General features: G+C 34.4%; 1 protein-coding gene across 9 annotated transcripts in view; it reads left to right on the top strand.

Moving 5' to 3' along the window:
- QKI (QKI, KH domain containing RNA binding) overlaps nucleotides 1–27,196 on the top strand; it is a 134,351-nt gene that overhangs the window by 10,504 nt on the left and 96,651 nt on the right. For all 9 annotated transcript variants that reach the window (XM_085219881.1, XM_085219887.1, XM_085219885.1 and 6 more), the window contains exon 2: nucleotides 21,133–21,275. In XM_085219881.1, the coding sequence (XP_085076007.1) occupies nucleotides 21,133–21,275 (143 nt within the window). The remainder of the gene's footprint in view (nucleotides 1–21,132; nucleotides 21,276–27,196) is intronic.

Below are 27,196 nucleotides of genomic sequence, written 5' to 3'. Positions count from 1 at the left end.
CAGTTGGTATTTAGGTGAGTGCTGGATAATTAAGCGAGGAAAAGCCACACTTCTTTGCTTGGCTGAGTAGAAAAGAAACATGTCCCTTCTGCAATTCAAGATGGTTACAAAATTCAACATCTTAAAATGGCAGGTGGACAACTGGATTATACTTCACTGAAAGACATTTACATGGATCTTTAGGTCTGATAAATGTGGCTTGTTTGAGACAGACTTCTGAACTTCCATTGGTTTGTGGTCTCAGCAGTCTTGGTAGAAAAAAAAATATATATATATATAATTATAACGTAATTTTGAGGCAAACTCTAAACTTAATTTTCCTTCAGGTTTTGCACTCAGACTTCGTGGATCTTACAGCTCTAGTTACTTCCATTTTTGAATTTCATTATTTTTTTCTAGGATAATAGTTATGAATCTGAGGAGCTTAAACAAGAACTTATTTTTTTTGTTACTATTAAAGCAGTAATGTAACAAAGTGGTTTTTGTCACATGCATGGGTCTCTCTAATACCATTCAATATGGTTTGTGCTTGAATTGTTGAATTTACCACTCGCTGTTATATCAAGTTGCTGAGCACTTGATGTGTAGAATACTGTTTAAAGTAATAACACTTGAGTTCTTTGTTGGGATACAGATTGCTTGTAGATTTGTAGTACGTTTTTCTCTTCTGCATAAAGTAGTTCGGCTGCTGAAAATTTTAAGTGATTCACAGTACCTAGAGTGTACCAGAACAATCAGAAAGATACTTGCTATGTTCTGTATTTCTTAAAACTTTTGTTGCATATTCTTAGTGTTGAATTTCAGATACAAAAGCAAGGTACTAACACATTCAAAGAGGTTTTATTCCGGTTTGGTTAGGGATTAGTAGCTGAAGGGCAGCATAAGCTTTTATAAACGTGTTTATTTTTATTTTTTGCTAGGAACGTGATAGAGTGAATGTAGCTAGTAATGAAACAAGAATATTCCCAGGCTGTTAAGAAAACTGGTGAAAGTTAATGCTACAAATATGGATGTAAATACTCTGCATCTATCAACACGAGTATCATGAAAAAAATAGCTTTAATGGTGTAAGTAGTTAAAAAATTTTTATCAATGCAGAAAGGTGAAAATGCTTTCCTGTAAAGTACTAGCATTTTAAACTGCAGTGTTTTTCTGCTCAAAAAATATTTATACTTTACAAAAACTTAAGTTGTTACTCTATTAGCTTTCAAACGTTATGAGATTCTATACTGTTTGCTGTCAAGATTTGGGAAAGTGAAATGGTGCTGACGTATAAAGGTGTCATACCTGTCATAGAGTGAGATCTGGAGTAGCTTGTCATCTGGTCCTTTTAATTGTTTAAATAATTGAAGATTTCATGTAGGGGTATGAGCACTGATCTTTTAAAATGTTTTGTTTCAGCTGCTCTTTTAAAAAAGAAGAAAAAACAAAACCCAAACATAAGAAATTTTATTTATGCATAAGCCATTAAAGTGCTGTGTTTCCTGGCAGTGTTTTAACATTAAGTAGTTTAAAATACTGCAGGTTGAATATTAATGAATTATTAACTTCATTAAGTCAATTTAGTTTATTTCTGGTTTGTTTACTGTAAGGAAGGGCTACACAGATCAGTTTCCAGTTAGTTTTCTTGAGATACTCCAGCAGTAGCGTAAGGGAGCAACTTGTTGCAAGTTAACTGGCAAAACCTTTTCTTGGGATGGAAAAGACCGAGATGCTTTTTATTGGCATTAATATTTTTACAGTGTAATCAAAGTTTCCTTCATGTGTGCTGACTTTTTCCAGCTTAATCTATACTAGTTTTCTTCCCTTTTTTCACACTGAGTTACTCTTCTTGCTCCTTTACCTAATGTTTTCTGACATAGCAAAGAATGTCAAGTAGATACATTTCATACTGTAGTATTATCAGTGGAAACTGCAGGCACTTGTACAAAAGATAACTTCAGAAAGTTTTGTCTAGACCTTACTCTTACAGCCTTATAATACTCTGGACTGCATGAAAATGTTTTTTGATGCGAGACCTCCAGGATCACCATCTCTTTGAAGTGTAGAGGTCATCTTTATTTTGCAAAATTAGTGGAGCTATGTGAAAAGAAATGTGAGTTACCAGGATAGTGTTTCTCAATCTATGATTTGCAGACCCGCTGCCTATGAAGAGTTGTGGAAGATAACAAAGGAAAAGGAAATTCTGTTGTTGGGAGATTTAAATTTGCTACACTGAGCCTTCATCTCTTTTGGGAACTTTTTGTTACTCTGAAAGTGGGTAAGGTTGAAGACCACTGATACAAGGGCATTTTCATTGGCCTGTTTTATGGGCAGAAGTAAAATCTTGAAATAAAAAACTCCAAAGAGATTATGGAAACAATTTGCATTCACTGTTACATACAGTGAAACATGCTTTACTTATCTGAGTTTTCTCTTTCTTAGGACTTACTGCTATTATGTATTTATTGACATTGTGAGCGTGATGATGTTTTCCCTGGATGGGATGTAGAGAATCTAATTATATTTATAAAATTGTGATGAAGTGCAGTCCAGTTTGCAGCACTGGAACATGAAAATACTTGTTTTTTGCAGGTGTTAATTGCTGAAAGATATAGCCTGCTGAGTTCTGTATGGTATGCTGTTACAGCATAATTCAAGTAGTAGACTGTATTTAAAAGCATCTGCAGTTTTCAAGTAGAATTCTATTAAAATAGTCACACTGCTGTCATTCATAAGTAAAGATATTAAAGGAAATTCTAAATGTTCAAGTATTTGTAGCTATAAATGTTTCAGGAAACTTGTTGTTGTTGTTCTTTCCAGACTTCTTCCCCTGACTGGAGAGTTCTTTGCGTTGACAGGACCTACTGTTTGCAATCAGTGATAAACCAACTGGGGAAAGAATCAGAATGTAGTTTACAAATACCTCTAATGTTAGGTTTAATATATACTGTTGCATATATGGATCCTGCCAACATAATCAATTCATTCTTTAAATAGACCCTAAATATGAAACCTGAATTATAAGATCCTTTGTGGTAGATCTAGGTTGGTACTACTGTAATTCAAACCTATGTTATATTTGGATCTTACAAAATGTTGCTTGGAAAGTTGTATGTGATTTACAGTGAGCATTCAGTTTACTTTTTGGATATTAACTTCTGTGGTAGCTTATGCTTTCTTTATTTGGAAGTTTGTTCCCAGAAGAGGCCCTTGTTAAAGTAACTGGGACCTGTCAGTGAAAATTAATTATACAGCTACAGTGCAAAAACTTACATTGTACCTTGCACATTAGTACCCTAAGCATTTTCATTCTGTAGGTAGCAAAGATCTTGGCTACCAGACCGGTTAAAGAGAATATTAACACAGAAGTAACGTTTATGCTGGTTACTAGGATGTGTGTGGATATGCACACGCTTGCCCTCCCCTCCCACCCAGCTGTCTTTCCCTCTCTCCCTTCTGTCCTCCTCCTTCTCTCTTGTCATTGTAGTGTTGCACTAGGCAGTATCTCTAATTGTCCTCGAGGGAGAGCTTGCTTTGGTATCTGTATGGACAAGAATTAATACGATTTGATTTTTTTTCTGGTATAATTAGAAGCTGTGCAGGAGATAGGTGCAGCTGGAAAGCTAATATTGTGTGGGGGAAACCTGCTTCAAATCCAATATATATAGCAGTTTTTAATACAGTTTGATTCTCTATTGTTACTGTGATCGTGGGCTACGTTCTAACTATAATGTTCTACTATTAAATCAAGAATATTTTCATGCAGCTTAGAAATAGCAGGGTTATAATTTACATTTCTGTTCTTAAAAATATATTGTTTTTAATCTTAAATTGTGTTATTACATTTGATAGCAAAAATCATTTCTAAAAAAAAAAAATCCTGATATACAGTCTTGAAGTTTACTGAAGGAATATGGTGGTTATTACCATCCAGGCTTGGATACAGAAATGTATTATGCTCCAGGCTGATTGATTGGTTAATCCTATAGATTCTGACAATAAAATTATCATCATGGTTTCAGTTAGAAAAGGCTTCAGTCTCAGCTTTTGCTTTAATGGCAAGAGGTAAACACTGATGCTGCATTATCTTATCTACTTGATAATTTCATCCCAAAGTCCCGGAAGTTGATGTGCCAGTTGTTAAATGCATTGGGCTGTGAAGTAATTGGGACTTCAGCTTGCAAATACCAAGCTATTGTTTTCAGTAAAGTTGAAATCAGCTTTTTGTGCTGCACTGCAGTAGAAAGCCATTAATTAGTGTAACAGCGTGCCAGATTTTTTTTCTACCAGAAGAAAATTTCTAAAATTATTCAGCAATATTAACAAACACGAAGCAGGTATCCTTGAAATTTAATTCTGTAGTCATATAGGCTAAAGGGCCTTTGGTTATCTTTGATTTTTAGAACTCGTGTTTATGAAATGTCTTTTTAGATTCTTTCTCAAATTTACACTGCTGCTAATGCCATGCAATATGTCAGTGTTATGAGTCATTGAAGTCTAGATGTGTCACATGAAATAAAATGGAAGTGCAATCCGGTATGATGTAAAACACATCTGTTGAGCAAGTTTTAATAGATTCTAATATGTGACTGTGATTTACTGAATTCTTGAACTTCTACCAGTTAAAGATCAGACTTTGATGGTGTAACAGTTTTTGTCTCTCAAAAAGGCATGTAACAATTGACCAGCACCAACCACTATTTCCAATGTTATCTTAATTTATGTGGCCACATAAAGTGAAATGAGTTAAGATAACATCATAGGGTAGACTGACTGTTGAAATGCATTAGCTTTTATTAGATATGAGTTGCTTGTCTGATAACAAAGTATTTTTGAAAAGCTGTGAGAGAATCACATTTTTGGAGGTGCCAGCATTAGTTGTATAACTGAGAGGAATAATTTATCTAATGTGTGAAATTAAGCCTTACTGCATATAGTGCTTGTAGTTTAGTCACTTCTAATATAATGTGATTACCTCTCAGTTTGACCAGCAACTTAATTATCAGATGTGCTATAATTACTTGTTCTTGTGCTTTTTTACGAGGATACTAAGGGATTAAATTTTTGTTTTGCTGATTTTGTGTTGTCTTCATTGTTTTATTGTGATTTAAAGTCTTGCATCCTGTGAAGCACACACCAGTAAGAATGTAATGGTAATGTTTCATAAAGATGTAGCGTGTAGCTTCTAGCTCATATACACATTGCTAACTATCACTTTGCTGCTTCAAAGTAAGAGTTGTCAGTCTGTATTTCCATTTGTCCATTAGGAGATTTTTGTGTGTTTTTTTTTTTTTTTTTTTTACATACAAGTTTTATGTTATGTGCTACTCACTTCAATTAGCATAGTATAAAAAGAAGCAAAAATGAAGACATCTGTTTTAATTATTCGGGGAAGAAAATTATTGAAATGCATCATGCAGTTTGCTTGAATTGTGCAAGTCCTATGGCTTTAATATGTCGAGATAGTAAATATTTTTTTTCTAACTACTTTGCACACTTGTCCAAGAACTTTGAAGAAAATTTAGGTGACTTGAAGAGGATAAATATCAGTAGAACTGTGAAAGCAAAACAAACAAAAAAAATCTGACTGAAAGAGTCCCTTTAATATGGCAGAAAATATATGTAGAAAAAAAATTGTGTGGTGTGTTTAGACAATTTAATACATTTATTAAAGGAAGAATTGCAAAATGTCTGTGTAGTCAATATGAGAGCTGTTTCTATTCTCGGAAATATTTTGATTAATACAAGACGAGCTTGATGTAAATATATTTGTTTTTAAATCGTTGACTTCTAAGCACAGTTCATAGGGGATGGTGTGGTGGCTTTTATTGAAGAAGGTGAACAAAAGATACTATCTGTGAAGAGCTCCCTCTGAGGTATACCTGCTGTTAGGGCTTTTTCATGTGAGTGATAGGTCCTTGCATTACACTGGAGACACTAATGTCTGAATGGATGTGATGGCTGCCTCGGAATGATGCTGCTGTTAGCAGTGAAAAATGTCTTCCTTACGATTCTTGTGCAGCAGGCTGTGGAGTGCAGCACATTTTTATAATAAAGGTGATGAATTTAATCGCAAACTGGCAGCCAAATGGAAATTGCAGACCTTGATACTGGGAGAAAATTGCCTATAAAGCAACTCCTGAGAGAGCAGGCTTTAAATTTATCCACCCATTTCGACATTGAGGAGAACATAGGAATTGCAGGGTATTTTGCTTGGCCTGTTTAGTGCAGATGGATGACACTTCAGTCTTATTTTATTTAAGAACTAGATACAGTTTGTTAAAAGAATGACCTTGTTGCTTAAACTTTACATATTAAGGCTTTCAGAAAAATCCATTCCCTTATTTTCTTGAAACTTGCTCCTGTTACAAAGTGGGACCTAATATGAATAATGAATAGAAACTTTCCTACTGCTTCATAGATTTCCCTGTATATATATTGGATTTAATCCTTGTGTTATTAGAGAAATATATATTAAAAAAAAAAAAAAAGTTTTGTGTGTATAATTAAAGGCTCTTTGCAACATTGCACTGATGTGAGGAGCAAAATCCTAAGTGATTTAACTTGTCTTCAAGTCCCACTCGTTGTTCTGGAAGTATAGTACTTTTTCTGATGATACAGTGTGTCATAGAAGCCCAAAGTGTGAAAGTTATTAATGCAGATACAATTCAGTATCTCCTGCTTTTTTGATTTTTAGTAGTACGAATTAGGTCACTCTGAAATTAATGCCTGCATGGAAACTACTATAGAGCAGAAAAGCGCTGACAGGTGGAATTTTCAGCTTCAAAATGCTATTTTTCAACATAATCACCAGTGTTAGCTTTGCATTTTTGCCAGCAGTGAACAAGAGCCTGCATGCTTTGCTCATAAAAATGTGTGGCCATATGACTTGTCTTTCTTGTCATCATCACCACTGCTGAAATGCAATGCCCTTCACTTCTGTGTGCTCACATGCACTGTTTGATCTCTACATTTAGCAAGTGTCAGTGAATGTCAGTAGGTGCAGTTTTTAATGCATGGAGGAGTTTGATTCCACACCTTTGCTTTATACTCACTTCCATGTCAGTTGCCATTGTGTCAGACTGCCCTTATGCTGCCATCTGCCATGTGGCAACAAGAAGTAATGAAATATTGGTGGGAAGGTTCAGCCTCTACTGCCATACCATCAACATCTCTTAGTAGAAGAGTTTATGCCCAATCCGTTTACCAAAAATAACTTTTGTGTCTGGATGAAAGGTCTTGGAGAGAAATTAGAGGAGATGGCTTTAAACTAATTTAGTGTAGAAGCTTGGTTGTGCTAAAAGGAGATTCTGGTTTGAAAGGTCCCTCTTTCCACTAATTCTGATATTCAGAAGGTCTGTTTTTCCACTAATTCTGGCATACGTACTGTTTTAGCTCAGTAACATGGAAGAAAGCTAATCAAGTGAAATAGGAAAACACAGCAATAGTCTTCTGCTCAATTAGTGAGTTGAACTGGCTCACTAAAGCAGAGCTGATGTGAGAGATGGATAAGTAGCTATGCTATTGTTAGTGGGAAGAAAAGCAAAGACAATGTTGCCTGTGTTTTTCTGGTGCAGTGTGCTCTTCAGATTAGTAGCTCTCCTTACCCTTCAAAGAAAAAGGAAGTGGTATAGCAACAAGTGATATGAAGTAATGGTAATCTGGTGATCCAGATTTCTGATTTCTTCTGTACTTTTACATATGATTTGGGATAAACAGTTCCCTTCCCAGAGAACTCTATTATTATTATTATTATTATTATTATTATTATTATTTTGAATAGCATCTTCATGATCATAGAATGATAGAATGGCTTGGGTTGGAAGGGACCTTGAGAATCATCAAGCTCCAAGCCCCCCTGCTGCAGGCAGGGCTGCCGAGATCTGGTACTCTTTCCTAGGATGAACTCTATTTTCTCTTTATAATTTTTTGCTTTTGTAAAGCAGAGCATGAATAATCATGTGGCTCACTTTAATGGTTGGTAGTTCTTTGGATCTACCATTAGGTTAGGATTAGCAGTAGTTTTACTGTTTTTTCTTCCTACCAATTAAATGTGTGTAGGCCCAAAGCATGTATGTTGCCATTCATCTCTTTCCTCCCTCTCTCCCTTCCTCCCTTTCTTCCTTCCTTCCATGAAAGTTTTGTTAGGAGACTTATTTCAGAAAGAGAAGATTATTTATTTAATATTATTTACTTAAGTATGAGAAAGAACTGAAATATTCATCTGGGAGTTTAAATCTGAGAAATTAAGTTAGCCTTTTACTTAGTTTTCTTACAAGAATGGAAGTGAGAGGAAGGAGATAAACTGTTTGATTCAGAGTTTTACAGGTTGCTGATGCTTCTGTAAGTAGGCAAAACTAGTTTACTGACATGCTGGAAAAAAAGGAAGTTTTATTGAGTTTCTTAAATGCAAGCTGTGTGATTCACAATCTTGAAATAATTTCAGAAAATTTTGTAAGTACTACTTGTTGGTTGCTTAATTACACTGGTCTCTGTTGATCTTGCTGTAGAATGTGCTTCTATACTGACAGCAAGTGAACCCTATTATTTGGAATCTCTTCATGACAATGAAAATTCTCCAGAGGTTTCCAAATATCCCAAAATATTTTTCTCCTTTGTCATGTAATGAGCAATATTTCCACGCTTCTCTTTAATTTCTTGATCTAAAACGGGGAAACCCTGCAGAGGAGAGACATTCCCAAATGTGTTTTTTTAAACTTACTCCTTGAGGAGTTGGGGGTTAATTCAGCTGCTTTTATAAATGGGATGTAAAGTGCCCAGTAATTATGCTTGAAGTGCACAGCTAGCTACAGTTGAAGTCCTTTTGCTGTTCATGTGTTTTTTCTTTTTTTCCTTTGAGAAAGCCTGAGAAAAGTTCCCTTTCGAAGTGTAAAAAAAAATAATTAAAAAAAATGCTAATGTAGATTTTTTGATTCATGATACTAATCAGGAAGCCTAGGAGAATTTACGTAAGCATTTCCTGGCAGGCTGAAGTGGAGTCAGCATGCTTCGAGGCTTTTTGAATAGCAATTGTAACTTGTGTTACTGGTTGTGTATCTAGTTCCTCGCTACACCTATGAAACTTTGTAAACTTTACCTAGAGTACTTGTTTGTACTTCTACAAGTGTTACTGTGTCGCAGTCTAGTTCCATTTTCAGTAACAAAATCATGTTGAAGTGATTTTTTTTTAAATATCAGTAATGGATAGAGGACCCAAAACCCCTCTTCCACCTGTGTGTTCTGTTGAGTTCTTTTTCTTTTTCTTTTTCTTTTTTTTTTTTCTTTCCCCCACTTCTTTTACAGCATAATTGAAAGCTCTTACTGAGTGCTCTGAAGGTGATGTGGTCTGAGCAGTTAACTATTTGCTTGTTTTCTTTCTTTATCCTTCCAGAATTATTTCAAAAGAGAATTATTTTCCCTTGCAGCCGGTGTGTGAAACAGGTGGGTGAAAAAGAAAAGTTGGAGAAGAGAGGGAGATTAGTAGAGAATATGAGCCTGGAAGGCTGTTTCTAGATTTCACTGCTTTTGTACTCAAAGCTTATAAGAACATGTCTTGAATGTTAAATGGTGAAAGAAAATTAAGATTGCCTGTTCCAATTCAACATAGTTGGTGTTAAGATTTTTATAGCTGTATTTTCAGCTGTGTGCTATTAGTAGTTATACATGGCTGTGATCTAATAAGAAATGGCTCATCTATGAAAGCAGAATGTTCTTTTGGGCAATTAAAGTTGGAATTGGTGGTTGTAAGCTGGTTCATAGCTGATGCCTCATCTTAGTTTCATTTTGATGCTCTGTGTTAGAAATTGAACTACATCTTAGCGTAGTGGTGTGGCTTTTATTTGTAGTTTATTTCTTTGAGCTGCATAAAGCAAACCATGAAATAAAGCTCAGGTAGTGACTTTATGAGCGGGATAACAAATGCGATATTGTCTTTCACTTGTACTGGACACTGTCATACTGTGAAGAAAAACACTCTAACATGACACCAGCAATCATACTATTTTTGATGTACAAATTGAAATCTTATTTCAATAATGCAGAACTTGGGAATGTTTTTTGGAAGCCTTAATTCTGTAACTTCAATAAAAGCTGCAGATATAACCTGTGAAATGTGCCACACTATCATGTTTTTTTTTTCCTCATCTGCCCATTTACATTGTTTTTTCTAAACTAAACATTATGGGAGCTAGGAATGTACTGTATGGTAGACTATGCTATATGGCAGAAATCTTATCATACAAGTTTTAACTAGTTCCTGATACAACTTGTAATTAAGGTTGCATTTTATATATCTTGCATACAACATGAGAGATCATTTAACAACTTGTTAGAGTTCCCTAAAACTTCATGCCAAGTACGTGACTTAGGCTATAGTCGAAACAGGAATAAATGGAGGAGAAAAAAAAAAAAAGAAACAGAAGGAAAAGTCTTAATATAAGTGTATCTGAGTACTGAAATGTCCAAATCTATCTGCTGAATATATGCTGTGCCTCCATCCAGTTTCTAGTGTTGGTGCTTATCCTATTGTGTTTGGGCATGACTTACTCAAACCTGAGAAAGGCATATGTAGTTTCTGTGGATGTGGCGAATGGACTTGAGAGAGTGGGCTCTTTCCTGTGTTATATGTATTTCCTTTGTTTTCTTCTGAAACTCCTGCTTTAAGAAGGAATGGTATTTTTTAGATGTAGCTTTGTGGAAAGTCAGAAAGATGCTCTTCTTCAGATATCTGGTGATCCAGGCATATTTGGAGGTATAAGGGAGTGTTAGGCAGGAACTAGAATTGAAATGGAAGAAACTCCTCAAAAGCTGTAGGAATGAAGCGAGAAGGGACTTTATTGTGGAGAAAATGTACTTTGAGGATAGGAGAGGGTTTTGAGAGGAGAAAAAAGAGCAAAAGTGTATGTTTGGTAAAGGAAAGTGCATTGCGGAGTTGAAAGTAAACCCGAAGAATTGGAATCTTGCCGTGTCTTTGCTGTCAGGAAATATCTATGAATGCCAGAGGCAAATTGTCTCATTTCTTCTCTGCTTCTGGACGGTATCTTCTTCTGCTGTCAGTTAATACCTTACTTCTTGTGGCAGAGGTCTTTGAATCTAAAGGTGCCAGCTAGCTGACTGGTTGAATTTAGCATTCTGCCAGATAGGAGCACAGTTGTTTTGTGGTGGTAAAACTGATCCATAAAATGCATGCGAAAGATGTTTTTTTTTTTTTTTTTTTCCTTTTTTTTTTTCCCCCTGATACTGGGATCTCAGTCAGCAGTTCTCTGAACTTTTTTTTCCCCTTCAAAGACATGAAGAGCAGACTCTTTTGTGAAAGATCCTGCTGCTGGATTTTGGTTACTGTAATAAGTGACTTGTAGAATGAAGATGATGTTAGTAAGGAAGTCAGTTCATTAAGAAAAAGGAAAAATAAGCATATTTTTGCTTCACAAGTACTTGTCACAGTTACTTGAAATCTTTCAGTTATTAAAAACATATCATTAACACACAAGTGTTTTTGTTACGCTGTGTATGCATATTGTGTTGGAGTTTGTCTCTGAGTAAATTTTTGGTAAAAATGAAGGAAAATCCACCAAAGCAAAGAAATCTTCAATGTAGAATATTTCATAAAATGTATGAATGCATATCGAATATGCCCTTGTGTGCTAGGTTGCTCCGTCAAGTCATACATGTATTTCTGTATTTCTTTTTTTTTTTTCTGTAAAAATACTGCAAAGCGTGCTGTAAGTGTATTCAGTTTTCAACTTCAATAGTAAACACATACATTGGATTTTCTAACAAATACTCAACTTTGGGATATGAATTCTAGAATTAATTGTCTTGAGTATCTTACAGAAATAAGGAAACACTTCTAGGTATTCTTTGATTTGCTTTTAGTAAGCTTCTCAGAAATGTGCAGTTTCTTCAGATTTTTTATAATCTTGGTGTTGAACACCTTGGTTTTGAGCAAGGGAATATTAACTTGAGACAGAATAGTATATATACCAAAGTAGTGTATGTTTGTTTAGATGCAAGGAAGAATTGAGCTTATTCGTAAAGCCAATATCTTATTGATGCAGTGTTTCAAGACATGACATAAATATCTGGTAATGTTAGGATAATTACTATTACTAATTAGCATTAGTAATTGTTTATTTGAATTCTGTAGAATGATTTATCTTGAATAAATGACTTTTTTTTTCTTTTCTGTAATAAAAGCTACATGAGAATATTGTCAGAGTTCTCAGGGTGGATAAAAGAACTCTAAAAAGTCAGCAGTAATTTATCCAGCAATAATAACTCCTTCAATTCTGAAGAGGATGCAAACGACATCCTTAAGGAAATACTGTGGGTTTTCTTGTTTTATTATATTTTAGCTGATTGCTATTGTGACATCCTTCTTAACTATGCTACATATGCTACATATTGGCAAAGTGAATAAGCTACCTTTGTGCCTGTAAACTAATGTACCTCTGCAAAGATATCTTCAGGATAGTTCTGTCTTGTGCTGACTAAAGTACTGGACATAAGCATTTTTTGAGTAGGACTACTGAAGCTACCAAGACAAGTTTTCAACTTACAAATCTGCCTAATGTGGGCCTGGTGTTACATGCCGATCAACTACTGCATTGTAAGAAAGAAAAAGGGATGATTAGTAGACCCATCCTGGTCTATTTTATTCTGAATAATTATGAAATGAAAAATAATATAAATAACCATGTTTTTATTATTGTTTACAAGAATAAGCAAAGTGTACTGTCTCAATTATTATTAGTGAAAGCTCTGTTATATTTCAGTGTAGTGAGCATGGTTCTGTTTATCAAAATGAGAATCCACGTAGTAGATCAGGTAGTATAGTTTCTGAACTTCAATGAAGAGTATCTTTTGACCATTAAAAAAAAAAAGGTGGGAGGAAGGGCAAAAAGATTCTGAATCTGCTTATACCTATGGCAGTCAATGTGCTTTTGTTGGTAGTATAAGAAATACTCCTGATGGAGGGTTTTTTGTGATCAATCTTTTTTTTTTTTTTTTTTTTTGTTGAAGTAAATCAAGCTTGGAAAGATGAGCTAAGTATGTTTTAACATGCCCAACTGCAAATTAAGTTGAACGTTCCATTTATTATGTGAAGTAAAAGTGAATAAAACAGAGGGCAAATAACAGTAAGTTCCACTGCAGTAGCATACTAACATAGCAGTATTTTTGTTTCTCAACTTATTGTACTTTAGTGGTGGTTGATTCTCTTCATTAAGGTTTTGCTGGCTGTGCATGCTTAGAAAGAGTTTGTTGCCTTGCTGATTTCCTGCCTGCTAGTATTGTGTTGAGTCAGGTGTCTGAGCTAATGCATGGGACAAAAGGATGGATAACAGCAAGATTAGTATACTATAAATCTCTTTGTTTCAACTCATGTTTGAGTCTGGAAAAATACTCAGCTTTAGTTAAAATGATAATTAAAAGCACTAGCCAATTTTTTAAAATTATTTTGACCTTGAAGTTAGGTCTCAGTTCATATAAGGTTTAGTTCTGTTGTTGCCAGGTTTCTTGTTTACATAGATGTGTCTTCTAGAAAATTATACAGATGTATGCATTTGCCGTGAATTCAAGCATGCTTTTGTTTTTTTTTCTCACTTATAGTTGTTGAAAAATGAGCAACTTTCCAAAGTTAGCTGGTTATCTTCATCACTTCAATGGGAAACTGAAGTTGTTCAGTATTTGTCACCAAGTTCTCATATTAACAGTCTTTAGCACTGTTTAATTCATGCTAAGTATTTAAGATAAATGCAGACACTTTTTTCATCCTTTCAACATCTTGGTTATAGTATTTAGTCTTGAAATAATGATATTGCTAAATTTTTCAACTAACTATATTTCTTATATGAAGTTTTGTCACTGATTGCACTTGTATAATTAACTACAATTTGTAGTTATAGAACTTTATAGAAATAGAAATAAATAAATATCTATAGAAATAGAACTTTACCTATTACCATATTTACTATTACCGTACAGTTCTTTCAGTGGATTCCTTTTTAGACTGATGCCTGAAATAAAAAGATATTCAGTATCTTAAGTTTACTGTTCCTATTATAAGAGTGAGGTCACAGCAGTCTGAGAAATCATCATACAGAATAATTTTCTTGTATGTTACTTGTTTAATTTGGTGCAATTTGAAGACTGTCTTTTAAGGAATCTCTATCTCAGGCTATGTATCATATATATGATCTGAAAATGGTAAAATGCTGTTTTAATATATATTTTTTTTTCTTTCATCATTACAGTTGTGGTTCTTCAGAATCATGTCTCTCAAGTTCGTAATTTCTTTAATTGGTAAATTTAATCTGAGGCCAGTTTCAATCTGTTTAATTTTAAGCAGATATTCCCTTTGAACCCTCATAGTGATGGCAATTGTCAGTCTATGGGAATGGGCAATCTTGTTCTTTTTTTTTTTTCTTTCTTTCAAACCTCTTTATTTTTTCTTGAATTTCTACATGATCCATATCTTCAGTATTCCTTGTGATTCAGCAGAAATGTTTATGTATGTTTATGTACTGCCTAGCTAAGGAGTCTTGGAATACTTAAAAGTTTTTTTGAAGTCACATCATGATCTTGATATTGTCTTTAAAATCAGAGCAGTGCAATGGTTAATCTATTTGATGTGGTTGATGACTAGCTTGTTGATGTCAGCGTTAGCACTTTTAGCCAAAAATTTTTACTTCCTTTTTGTCTGTGATTAAAAGTCACATTTTCATACCAATGTAGAGCAGAACAAGACAAAGCCATGTGATAGGGAGCACTATGTTTAAAAATTAGGATTGTGTTACTGCTGTACATGACCAATAAAAAATGTAAATAAAAAAAAGGGTGGGGGAGGAGGGAAGAAGACTTGGGATGAGAAGAGCTAGTGTGTCCTTTTCAAATAGATTAGATTCCAGTTGAAGAGAGTGGCTCTCTTGGAGGCATTCAAGGCCAGGCTGGATGTGGCTCTGGGCATCTTGGTATAGTGATTGGTGACCCTGCCCATGGCAGGGGGGTTGAAACAAGATGGTCTTTGAGGTTCTTTTCAGTCCAGGCCATTCTGTGATTATACAAAGAGAAAGGATAAGCATGGTCTATTTGTTTTTGAAATCAGTTTTTTGCAAACCTTACAGCTGGCCACGAGAAGGCATTTTGCAGGTTCTTGCAAAAGAAACAACTGAATTTTGGTACTGAGAGTGCTGACAAATTGTTGAAAGTGCAGCCCCACTTATCATTGGTGTGACAGTTTAATCATCAAAAAAGTACTGCTAGATTGAGCTCAGAGGAAGAAAGAAAGGAACTAGAGTACTGACAGGGCATTACAGGATGAATTGAAATCTGAAATGTGAACCTTTTTTTTTGTGTGTGTTTATGGCTGCTGCATCTCTGACTGATACCACATTCTCAATGATGATGCCCAGAATTTAGAAGTTCTTTTTCATTTCTTCCAAGTTAAGGTGCTGTGTAAGTGAGACAGTGTTGCATAGTTTTGAACCTTTTTTTATTTTGCACTTTAAGATGCATTTAAATGTGGTATGCACTGTGTCAACAGAGGGTTTGTGAGTGTTACCATAGTGGTCATCTTGTAGTTGGAGCGCACGGTCTCTGTTAGCCCTCAGAGCATTTTGAAGTGAGGTTATAGTTTGTCTGTCTTTAGAAGTTCTTCAATAAGAGCAAATTGAGATAGTTACATTCTTCCTGCTTTTTTTCTCTCAATTCTTAGCTAAACTATTTCAGGTGCTTTACTTACAATATTGTATACTGCTTGAGGTAGGCAGCATGTTGTATAAATGCACTTGGAAGCAATGGCAAAAATAAAGGCATCTAGTTGCATTTAATTTATGATTGAAATTTTAGTGGAACTTTATGAGATGACTTACCTGCCGTCGTAATCCCTGAATTTGAATCCTTTAGAAAGGTAATCTGCAAGTCTGAAGCTTTGTAACATTTGTTTTCTCTATTGGGGATCTCTCTGACGGCAAAAGGATAGGAAAAATGTATTGTTCAAATACCTTTTAAATTTCTGAATTGATGATCTAGCAGGAGTTATGCACAGTAATAATACTTCATTAAAATATTTGCATGCATTTGCATTTCATTTTAAGAATATGATGCTTTGTTAGGAGAGAATGAGAAGGAATGTTGCTTTCCCAGCCTGCCCCCCTCAGCTTAATTAATGCAAATCACATGAATTTTGGAACTGTTGAAGTATTCTGATAGCTTTCAGAATTGTTCATTTCTCACAAAAAAAATTGAGAAAATATTGAAAACATTGTTTTTGTGTGTTCTTAGTGTCATGGTCTGTAAGAATCAAATTAGCTATTAGAGCAATATTTTTGTGTCTAATTACATAGAATTATGCTGTGTTTAAAAGTTTGTTGTTGCTATTTCAGGCATAACTTGCTTTCTTTGAGAAAGTACAAACCTGAAATGCAATGGTCTGTGCATCACTAAGACCCAAGTGTCTTATACACTTTAGCGTTACGAACATAATGTTCCCTCTCCCCCCCACCAATTCCACTTAAAGAGTTAGTTTTTTAAAGTCTGCTTTTTTCTCCCCTTCCTTATGAAATTAGATTATGACTAGAAATCTTCAACTCTGTCAAGCTTTGCTTCCTCAAGAAAGTGTGCTGACTTGAGTCATGAAATAGTTAATATTTTAATTCATTCTGAATCTCATACTGATTTTGGCTATTGGTTTGTTCCACCCACACTTGGTGTGCACTGTAAAAATCAAGAATGGTAGAGGTGGTTCTTCTGTGACCATTTGCAACTTTGAAAGGAATGAGAGAGGAAAAATTTGGAACTTTTCAGTGGTTTTCTATTCTGCATCTTCTTGCTAAGAGGTTTGTTAGCCCTCTTCACTTTACAGTGCTACAGTCTTGAACGCCTTTGCCAAGTTTTCCTTCCTCAAAGGGAATGCAGTAACTTTTTGGTGGCTTTTAATGTGGTGACAAACATTTAGCTGAACACAGCCCTTCATGTTCTCAAGATGGAAGAATAGTTTGTGATTACGTAGCACGAAGAAATCCAAAAAGTATGCATCTGTAGATAAATGTAGTTGTAATAAAGAATATGTCCTGATTTGGATTGTATCTTGGGTATTGGAGTGAAATATGCTGTCAGTAGATGAAAGAAAGGATTACTTGCATAGTTCTGAGGGGCACAGGGAAAATAATGTTCTTGTGAACAAGAATGTGTCACTGCTAGGATAGGTGACTATGTCATGCCATATTAAGGTAGAACAAGATAACTATATTGAAGCCAGTTTGTCTTTTTCTAAGCCCATTCCTCCAGTGTTCTGCTGTGAACAAGACAAATCCATCATTTTCTGCTGAACTTAAACTTTTAAAGTAAGAACAGACTGTTGTTAAATTTAATAATATGAATTTTGGAATTCTTCATGAGAGTTTCTACTTCTGTTCACAGTAGAGGTAGGGGCTTAGATCTTTTCAATTTTAGAGGTATAGTGAAGCTGCTGTATGCTTTCTTTTCTTTTAGTCCTATCTGCTGCTGTAATTAAGTATCTCTCCTTAATAACTGACTTAAATCCCTAGAGTGCTATAGAACATAATTACTACTATGATGTTAGGATAAAGTAGTTAGAACTGTACTTAGATGTTGACACTGAAAATAAAACTTGCCTTATTTTCTAATCAGTTTGCTTCCTGTGAGATACTACAGTGCAAGAATTTGTGGAGAAGTCAAAGGCTTGCATATGAGCTTGGGAACTGTGATTTCATGAGATGCTTGCCAAAGAAGCTTTTGAGAAGGAAAGATAGAAATATCTACCTGTTTGGTAGTCTATGAGAAGTTATATGAAATAAGCCTAAATAAAAGTCTGTTTACTTGTTCCTCTTTCTTTGATATGTGGTTGAATTGATAAAATACAAAAATGTGTGCTGAGAGGATATGATTTTTCTACTTGTGTACTGTTCCTCCTATTTTAAAGATTTCAGAATAGAGTGAAACTATGATACTAGGCTAGAGTTAGAAGAGAGGGAAGGTACTACCTTTTCTGATGTGCTGCTGTAGAGGTGTTCTGGAGTAATTCCTGCAATTCCAGTTAAACTTTTATTGGAGGTGGTGGGGAAAAAGGAAAAAAAAAAAAAAAAAAAAAAAAAAAAAAAAAAAAAAAAGTAAAAAGAAGTAGGGTAATAGAACTGCTTAAAGTGACTGACACAGCTGCAAGATACCAAAGCTGGATTTTAGTATAATGGAGTGAAGTAAAATCATATGATCAAAATTTTGTACTTTGTGTATGGGCTTTTGAAAGCTCTTGAGACAAAAAGTGTGATTAAAGAGGAAGTGGGAGTCAGATGCCCCACTGGTCTTAAAAGGGGAAAAAAAAAAAAAGGAAGAAAATGTCTAGAGTATTTGGGTGAATGCTTGTGGGTAGGCTGGGCTAACAAGTTAGGATGAAAAATGGGTTCACTGATAGCTAAAATCAGTCATGTGAAGGAAATGTGTGAAAGAAATCAGCAAAATGATAAAGAATGGATAAACGTGAGGTTATAATTTGGCCAGCAGTTCTCTGATTCTTGTAAATACTAGAGAAGTGAAAAGATGCTCCTAGACAGTGGTTTGACAGAATAGGAATTTGTGGACCTCCTCAGCGATGGAAGAAAAAATGGAAAACCATTGTTGATATTTTACCCATCACTTCTGAATACTTCTGAGATCCTGGGAAAAGTGTCTGAGACAAGAAAGAAGATAAAAGCTCAAGGAGAAGAAAGAATAATGTGAGGAGCCAATGAATGAATGCAGTTGACTGTCCCTGACCTGATGTTTGTTACTGTTTGTGATGGCTTGAACATGGTGAGAGAAGACAAAAGCCAAGCCCTAACTATACAGTGTCTGGTCCTGTCGTGGAATAGAAGATCTTCAGTTGATCGATGTATTAGCGGTTTGTAACATTTGAGGCATGATAAATGACTTCAGTTTAACAAAAGCCAGCGTTCAGTGGTAGTTCTCAATGTAATGTGTGTGTTCTGGATGTTTGGTTCTTTTGTGCCACAGCTGTGACATACAAATATTTGCGAAGAAAAGATTAAAATATGGGGGTTTGCTTTTTTTGGTGTGTGTGTGTTTTTGTGTGTGTGAGAACCAGGCCATCTAATGTTAGTGTTTATATTACATATGAATGATGCAGTTTAAAATGAATTTTTCAGGGCGACTACTCCGTGGCTGCCAGATACAAATAAAAATGACCGTGTTACTACTTATACTTAAAAACCTAGGCAAACTGCATAGCCTGTTTGAGTGTTGTGGAAGTTAAGGGAAAATCTGAAGAGAATGAAAAGGAAATAGTCTGCCAAAAGATAGTAATATTTGTTCAAAGAGATGTGTTAAAGAATTTCTTTGTATGCTGAAGCATGTCTAAATACTACTTGTAGTCCTGAGGATTTTTGTCCCTGTTGCCAAAACTGAGTGTAGATCAAGCTGTGGATTTTTTCCGTGAGCTATGATTATATGATGATGAAATTTGTATTCTCAATACTAAGCAGGTGTTAAGCACCAAATTGCTATATGGTACATGTGATTGAGTATGTCAGTTTCTAGTGGAGAAACAACTTGTTCTTGAATATGCAGAGTATGTTTGTTAGAAATAATTCAGAATAATTTGCTTGAAAACGAAGTCTGCTGTGTTTCAGAAACTTCCTTGTCATTACGCAGGCTCCCTTCCCCTCAGCTTTTCAAGTGGTGGAATCTCAGCTACAAATCATTTGGCACAAAACCTTGGTTATAAAACAAGTTCTTATAATCTTTTTATTTGCTACTGTGGTTTAAAGTGACTTTTTTTTTCCCGTTGCTTCCTCTGTTCATATTAAAATAAAATTTCTTTTTTTCAGTTTTAATTCTAAACATTCTGAAAGCAGATGAAATAATTCTAAGTAAAATAATGAAATTATTAAATGTCTGCTTTTACTTTACAACCTGTACTTTAAGTCTTAATCTTACTGATTTGGCAAGAATACTTGCTTAAATGTTAACTTTCAGTTTGGAACGCAGATGATACATGAGATCTGAGCAGTTCTTCAGTGATACTGGAATAAACTCATTGATAATTTTTTTTATACTAGTTGTGGTTTAGTAAGTTATGAACTGTTTCTTGCTTTATTCCTATAGCAGTAATTTAAATGCTATTTTAACAGTACTAGAAATTAAGTATAAGGTTTTATTAAAACTGTATCTGTTCTCAAATGAAGCTATGGTTCAGCAAAATTAACCTTAATTTGAACAAAGTCATCTGTTTTAACAACCTTATTTATATCTAATCAACTTCATTTTGTAAGTAAATTAACATCTGTAGATATATGTAATACAGATGTAATTGGCAGAGACAGTGCTTAGAAGACTACTGATGACGTTCCCTAGTGATGTGATTAATGTCCACAAGTTTTTCATTTATTTGCAATGAAGAAATAGAATATATATATACATATATATACACATATGATATGTAATATATATATACACACACATATATGTGTATTACAGGCTTATCTGTTTAGGTGTATAGGGATGGCTCAGCTGACTGATTCATCATACTGGGGGATTGTCACTGGAACTATTTACTAATTTGTTGTCACATCATGTGCTCAGTAACTGCTTACTTGAACTGTCAGGTTTCTCATTGCTCAGATGCACCAATTCGTTTCCAAATGGTGTAGCTGAACTAGCAAATATTATTAAATGGCTGCTTTTTTTCTTTTGTATCTTCACTGTCAGATAGGTCTCTCTGCCACTCTTTCATCTTCTCTGCTGCCTCCATTTTCTCTCCCCCCCCCTTTTTTTTTCTCATCAATTTTTTCTTCCTAGAAGCCTAACTATAATATATACGTAAACAGCTATTGTATACTTCTAAAATCATGAACAGTTTTGTAAGTTTTCAGGAGCTTGCAGATAATTTTTACTTGAATAGTTGAATTTCATAAATAGGACTGAGTAGGCAGCAAATTTAGAGTTGTTGAGAAAGTGCTTGAGATATCTGCTGCAATAAAAAAGAAGTAGATTTGTGTTTTGTTTTAGAATAATGCTCTTTTAGAAAGGGAGAAATTGACAATGTGATTTGGGAGAAATTTAAAAAGAGGAGATTGTCGTGATAGATTATAAACTGTTACTGTATTTAATACATAATATACGTTTTTCCCCCCACAGAAATTAGCAGAGTACGGAAAGACATGTATAACGACACATTAAATGGTAGTACGGAGAAGAGAAGTGCAGAATTACCAGATGCTGTGGGACCTATTGTACAGTTACAAGAGAAACTATATGTGCCTGTAAAAGAATATCCAGATGTAAGTATATCTTTTTAGTCCCTAAATTATTTCTTGATCGTCGTGGTCGTCTCTAAATGTATATTTCCTGTGGTGCCACTCTTGGATCACTTTTGAATTGCTTTTGACAAGATACTTCTTAGAAAACCTGTACGTGCTGCTTGATGGATTGATACATAGTAAAGCAAAAGGTGAGTGGTTGTAGGTTGTGTGGATTATAATTTACCATATCTAAGATCTGAAATATCTTGTTCATTCAGTGCTGTCGGTCCTGAGAAACTGTGTAGTAAGTTTTGTGGGGGAAGTAGTTCTTGGACAATGTACTTTCCTCTTAGTATTACTTTAAAAGTCAGTACTTTGCCTGGACACTCCTAGATGCCTCTTAGAGATGGCACCATTTGTCCCATACCTCTGTAACCAGTTCTTTTGCATGTAGAGTTTTCCCTTAGGCAAAGTTTCTTGCATGCATTCAACTGCTAGAGTATCCATTGGGCCAGCTTTTCTTTTGAATGTGTAGCATTTTAAAGGAGAATGGTTTCATTTGACTAGAAATATTTAGAACCTCTTTGGTCTGAACAATTTCTTAAAATAGCTTGGAAAACAGTCCTGTCAAAGTCTACCCTATTCATTTTCTTTAATCATTGTCAGTAAATTGTTAGTTCCCCCTAGTGCAGGAGTCGAAGTAGGGGAGTGTAGGGTTTAAATGAGGTATTTGCACGGTGAAGTTATACAAAAGTGGAAGGAAAGCACAGAGCAGCAAATAGTGGATGTAACACCTATGGTATTTCTGCAGCTTTCTTTTGCATTATTACTTGATTAAACTCTATAAAACTATTATTTTAATGCTGCTTAGAATATTCAGATAGTTAAGTAAAATTTCATTAGAAAGTTAAGTACAAGTCACTATTTAAAACAATGTTTAGACAAGTGTCTCCCTTTTCAATCTTCACAAAGGTGGTTTATTGCTTCTGAATAAAAATACCTGTTTAAAGAATTTGCGTTGACAGTAAGAATATCTTTTCCTTCTCCTTTCTTTATTCCTCTAAATTAAGTATATGCATATAAATATCTAGCTGCCTGTGTGTATATGCATATGTTTGCTTATCCACATCCGTGCCAAAAAACACAAGTTCTTTTGAAACTAATTGGAATTCTAGATCTTTGAGAGGAACGGTGTAATACAGTTGTTCTGTAAAATAAACTAACATTTTATTTAGATACGTGTATGTGTTTTAGAGTTATAATTAGTTAATAGCTTTTTAAAACATAGCTTACTGTTGAATCTTTTTATTTTATAATTGTACAGTGCATCATTCGTGAATAGCTGCCTTAGCTATCATTTGCAGTTTTTACAGAAATTGATCCTTGATCTACTAGAATTGTGAGGTAGAAGGAATAAAAACGAGTTGTGTTGATGATTAAGCTTTTCTTCCAGAAATTGAGGGTACAGTAGCTCAGCACTTGTCTGGCAGTTAATTATCAAACATTGTAAATAAGCAGGGAAGAGGTTGTCTGTGGGTACTGATAAAACACTTGTGTAACACTTTGACTGTAGGATTTCCTGACTCTAGTTACTACTACCTCTTTGTTTGCCTTCAGAAGAATGCCCTTGAAGTGATTGCTATTTTATTCAGCTCTTGGAAATTCAGAAGTTGAAGAGATTAGTGCTTTGTATATGTATCACCTGCAATAAAAAGGTAGTTGGTTCTTGTGAGATAGTGTGAAAAGTTTGATTTAAAAAAAAAAAAAAACAAAAAAAAACAACTGGAACTTCTCTTTTGCTTGTCACTAATAAATCCTTACGTTAGCTCAAACGTACTTTTCTGATATTTCTGAGCTTGTTTGTGACTATGTTCTTTAACCAGGAAAAGAACAGTAAGTTTGAGCTTACTCAATCCCATGCTTGAAGAAAGAGCAATACATTTTGTTCAGTCAAGTGTTTCAGTCATGGCAGCATCAGTTGGTAGAACTTGCCACCACCCATGCCAGGTATTATTATATGGCATTAGACTATCACGTCAGCTTGGTAGGAGACAAATGTGTTTTTCTGGATAGGTTCTGAGTATTGTACTTTGCAATTCGTACTTAAATGGAAAGCCAATTCCAGCATTTTCTCTGTGTTCTTCTTGCCTACCTGTTGTCTGTCTGCATTTGTTCCTGGATTCAGAATGAGGATCTGCCCAACCTTGATAATTAGTTAAGAACCAGAATATTAAGTGCATACAAGAACAGTTCTTACACCTTTTCTAGAAGTTAGTGATGAAATATGTTGCTTAGTGTTTAGTCTTGTACAGTGTTCAGAAAGTCTGGAGTGTTGTAATTCCAACTTGTCTCAAAGAATGTGAAATTTATTTGTAAAGATAATTTCACTGATATCAATTGCTAATAGCACAGCATGACATTCAACCTCTTATTCATATTTAGCAATTGCTTAAATTGAGATTGGATACAGGGAAGACATGCTATGCAGGCTATCAGGGTGACTTTGATAAATCCAGTTAATTCCTTTCATTGCTGACATTCTCTTGCTATTGACAATCTTGTTTACCTTACAAAGACATAAAGCTGGGTAATCATAAAGGTTATTAGGTGGAAGGTGATGAGAAACAGTTTTCTGATGTAGATTTAATTTTTCTTTAAACAAGTAAAAATAAACATCAGTAAACTAATGCGGTGCTCTAATAAACATACATTCTGGGAAGTATTTTGAAGTTATTGGAAGCATATAGACCAGTTCACTGGAGTGAATACCAAGTAGCACTGGAGTGTAATTTTGTGCAGAGTCCTAAATTAATTGTGAGACATAAAAGTAACAGTCTGTCATTTGTTTAAAGCAAGCATATGCACGTTATATATGGAATGCATATGTGTACATAAACATACAACTGTGTATGTATGTATAAAAAATAAAAACGTGAATTTTCATAGCTTCTGTAGTTTTGCTAGTACTATTTAGCTGTTCTTAGGGTACTTATATGGAGAAAGCAATATATAAGCTTGTATTACGTATCTAACGTGCATATAAAATCCTTTTCAGTCTCTTAATTTTTTTGAGTGTTTATTGAATATATTTCACTCTAGGTTTGATTCTAAGAACATAGTTGATGTAAGGTTTGAATTTACAAAATTAATCTTCATCTGAAACAGGTAATAGTTTTTAAATGTGGGCTGTGTAGGGTCTGTACTTCTGTACTAGAATTTGAAGGCGTTGAGTTTTTCATGATGTAATCAGTATCTGATAAATTGCCAAGCTGTTGGGGTGGTGTACAGTCAGGCTCATTTTTTTTTTCAGTGCATGCTACAGTAATATAATTGAGCATACTTTTATGTATATATTATTTCTTTCTTATGTCCTTGGAAGATGTTTGATATTTATGGGAATGTTAGTCTTAAAACTGAGATTTGGGCTATTTAGCGCTTTTTTTTTTTTTTTTTTTTTTTTGAGACATTTATGTGCTCCAGAAGTGTGTCAGACGAATTGTTTAAAATGAAGAATAGGTTCTGGTATTTGTATGTAATTTGCCCCTTGGTTAAAATTATGTTCTCTCTACAATTAAATCTTTGTTTCATTATTTAACTTTCTGGTGTTGTGGTTTAAAAGCACATCCATTTCATGGAAAAATGTTCAATTGAAGTATTAAAGAATGTATCTGGTAATATCTGGAAAATAAGGAGCTCGTAGGAAACAGAAGGATAGGAAGGGTATGCTATTGTTTGTAGGTTAATGTTTAATACTGTCTTCAGCATTTCTTATGCTTCAGGTAAATTATTTCTTTGCTTGAATTTCCCTTTAAATGCCAAGACTAAATTTTGATACCAGTTTAAATATTTTTTGGAATTAATACCTACAAATATTGGACTGAATAGATGTTTTTGTTATAATCGTGGCTTTATTTTTAATAAATGCCCTGTTAGCTCTGATTAATGTGAAATTCTCTGTTGGAACTCTTCTGTGGCTCTTCGGTATAAATGTAAGAACTCGGTAATTATTGCATCTAAAGTAGCATGTCCTTTGAGGATACTGAAGCTCAGAGGCCAGCAGTGATAAACAGCTTGCGCATACTTTCTGACCACTTTAGTTAAAACTGTTTAAGTAGTACAACAGAGTGATGAACACAGGGATTCGTTTTACTATGGGGAACTTACTCACAAAACATTTAAATCCTTTTTCAATTTGGTAATATCAGAGTTTAATAGTATCTTTAATATGGATTAGAAAAATGATAATATCCTCTTTATTTATTGTTCTGATTCTTTTATTTAACATTGTCATTCCCTAATGATTAGGGGAGGAAGCTAAAAAAGCTAGCCTTGTTTACCCTTGCAGTAGTAAAGAAAGAGGAGAATATAACTCTTCTTGGTAAATAAGTTTGGTTTACAGAGTAACCATCAGAGGTTGAGGAAGATTTGGGACAACGTCATCTACTGATATAACTATCAAGGAACTAAAATAACTAGAAGGAACTAAAATAGTTTACTTACTAATGAAGGAACTAAAATAGTTTACTTACTAATGAAGGAACTAAAATAGTTTACTTACTAATGAAGGAACTAAAATAGTTTACTTACTAATGAGATATTTGGAACAGTGCTCTACTAAAAGTAGTAAGTTTAAAAATAAGCTATGTTTGAGTTGGAACATCACATATTTATGAGGTTTTACACTCTGTTTGCAAGTAATAGAGGAGTAAATTCATTGGAAAAAAAAAAAAAGCCTTTGTTTAGATGTTAACAAAATGGAAATCTACAAGCCTTTTCTCCTCCTGTACCTAATGTTTTAGTGGATGTGTTTCCATTACTAACAATTCACTGTTTGAACCAGAACTTAAAAGAAAGTTATCTTTCACAATCTACTGTTTAGGGTATCTTCTAGCACCATGCTTGAAAAATGACGTACATCATAATTTGGTTCAGATATAAGCTATTGAAATCTTCAAAACATGTTTATGTTAGCTTCGAAGGTACCTTGAAGATTTCAAAACAAGTAAAAAAAAAAAAAAAGTAATCCTCTTGCGTAGTCTCCAATGGCTCAACATCAGTTCATCAATGCCAATGAGCTAAGTCCAAATCTCATCCTTGTGATAGTTTTCTTCCTCATTTTTAATGCTTCAAGCATCAAGTACAATTACATTTGACAAGAGATTACATAGTAATTTATTTGTTAATATTACTTATATTTTATCCTTTCTTTCAGGTTTTTTATTAACTTTTAAATAGATTTATTAGGGTATGTTTGTGATAATTCTTATATTAAGAAATTGTTCAAATTAACGTTGTAGGATTAGACTTACAGATTTGTCCAGCATGTGTATGATATCTCTGGGAAGCAGTGGTTTGTTCTTCTAGTTTAGTCACTGTCCAATTCCAACTCACAAGGGTGTGAGACCTCTTATCTATACAATAAGTTACTGCTAGACACTGGGTGCCTTATGTATCCATTGAACTGAAGTGGGAGGGACCACTTCTGCAGGAGGATAGTAAGCTAGAAAATGACTCCAGGCAGTGTGTACAACCTACTGTTCTGTGAATGGAATAATAATTTTAGACTTTGATTAGAATAGGTAGTTGGTTAAATTAATCTTACTCAAAATGGTTAATGTTGGCAGTTGCAAAGAGTGTTTCAAACTGAACTTTTTAAAGATCAACTTAAGACCTAGTCGTCAACATCTATCATGCTTGTTTTAGCTTGCACAGCCTTTCATTATGGCTGGTCTCTCGATTGTGATTGTCTCTGCAGAGTTAGGCTTTCAGTGGGCAATTTATTTAATCAGAGCAGTCATCTTAATACCCTCTTTTGTTTGAATGTTCTAGAATTCTGTGCTTTATGTGCATAAATATCTTTATTTCATGGACTACAAAAATATCTGGGAGTGTGGCTCCAATTGGCCATGTATTATAGCTTTTAACTTGTTTTGTCAGTTTGTGTATGCTTCATATTCCTG

The sequence above is a fragment of the Meleagris gallopavo genome, chromosome 2 (genome assembly GCF_905368555.1).
Source record: "Meleagris gallopavo chromosome 2, MGAL_WU_HG_1.1, whole genome shotgun sequence".
Taxonomy (NCBI): Eukaryota; Metazoa; Chordata; class Aves; order Galliformes; family Phasianidae; genus Meleagris; species Meleagris gallopavo.
Note: the sequence above shows the minus strand (reverse complement) of the source record. Positions and strands in the feature narration are given on the sequence as shown.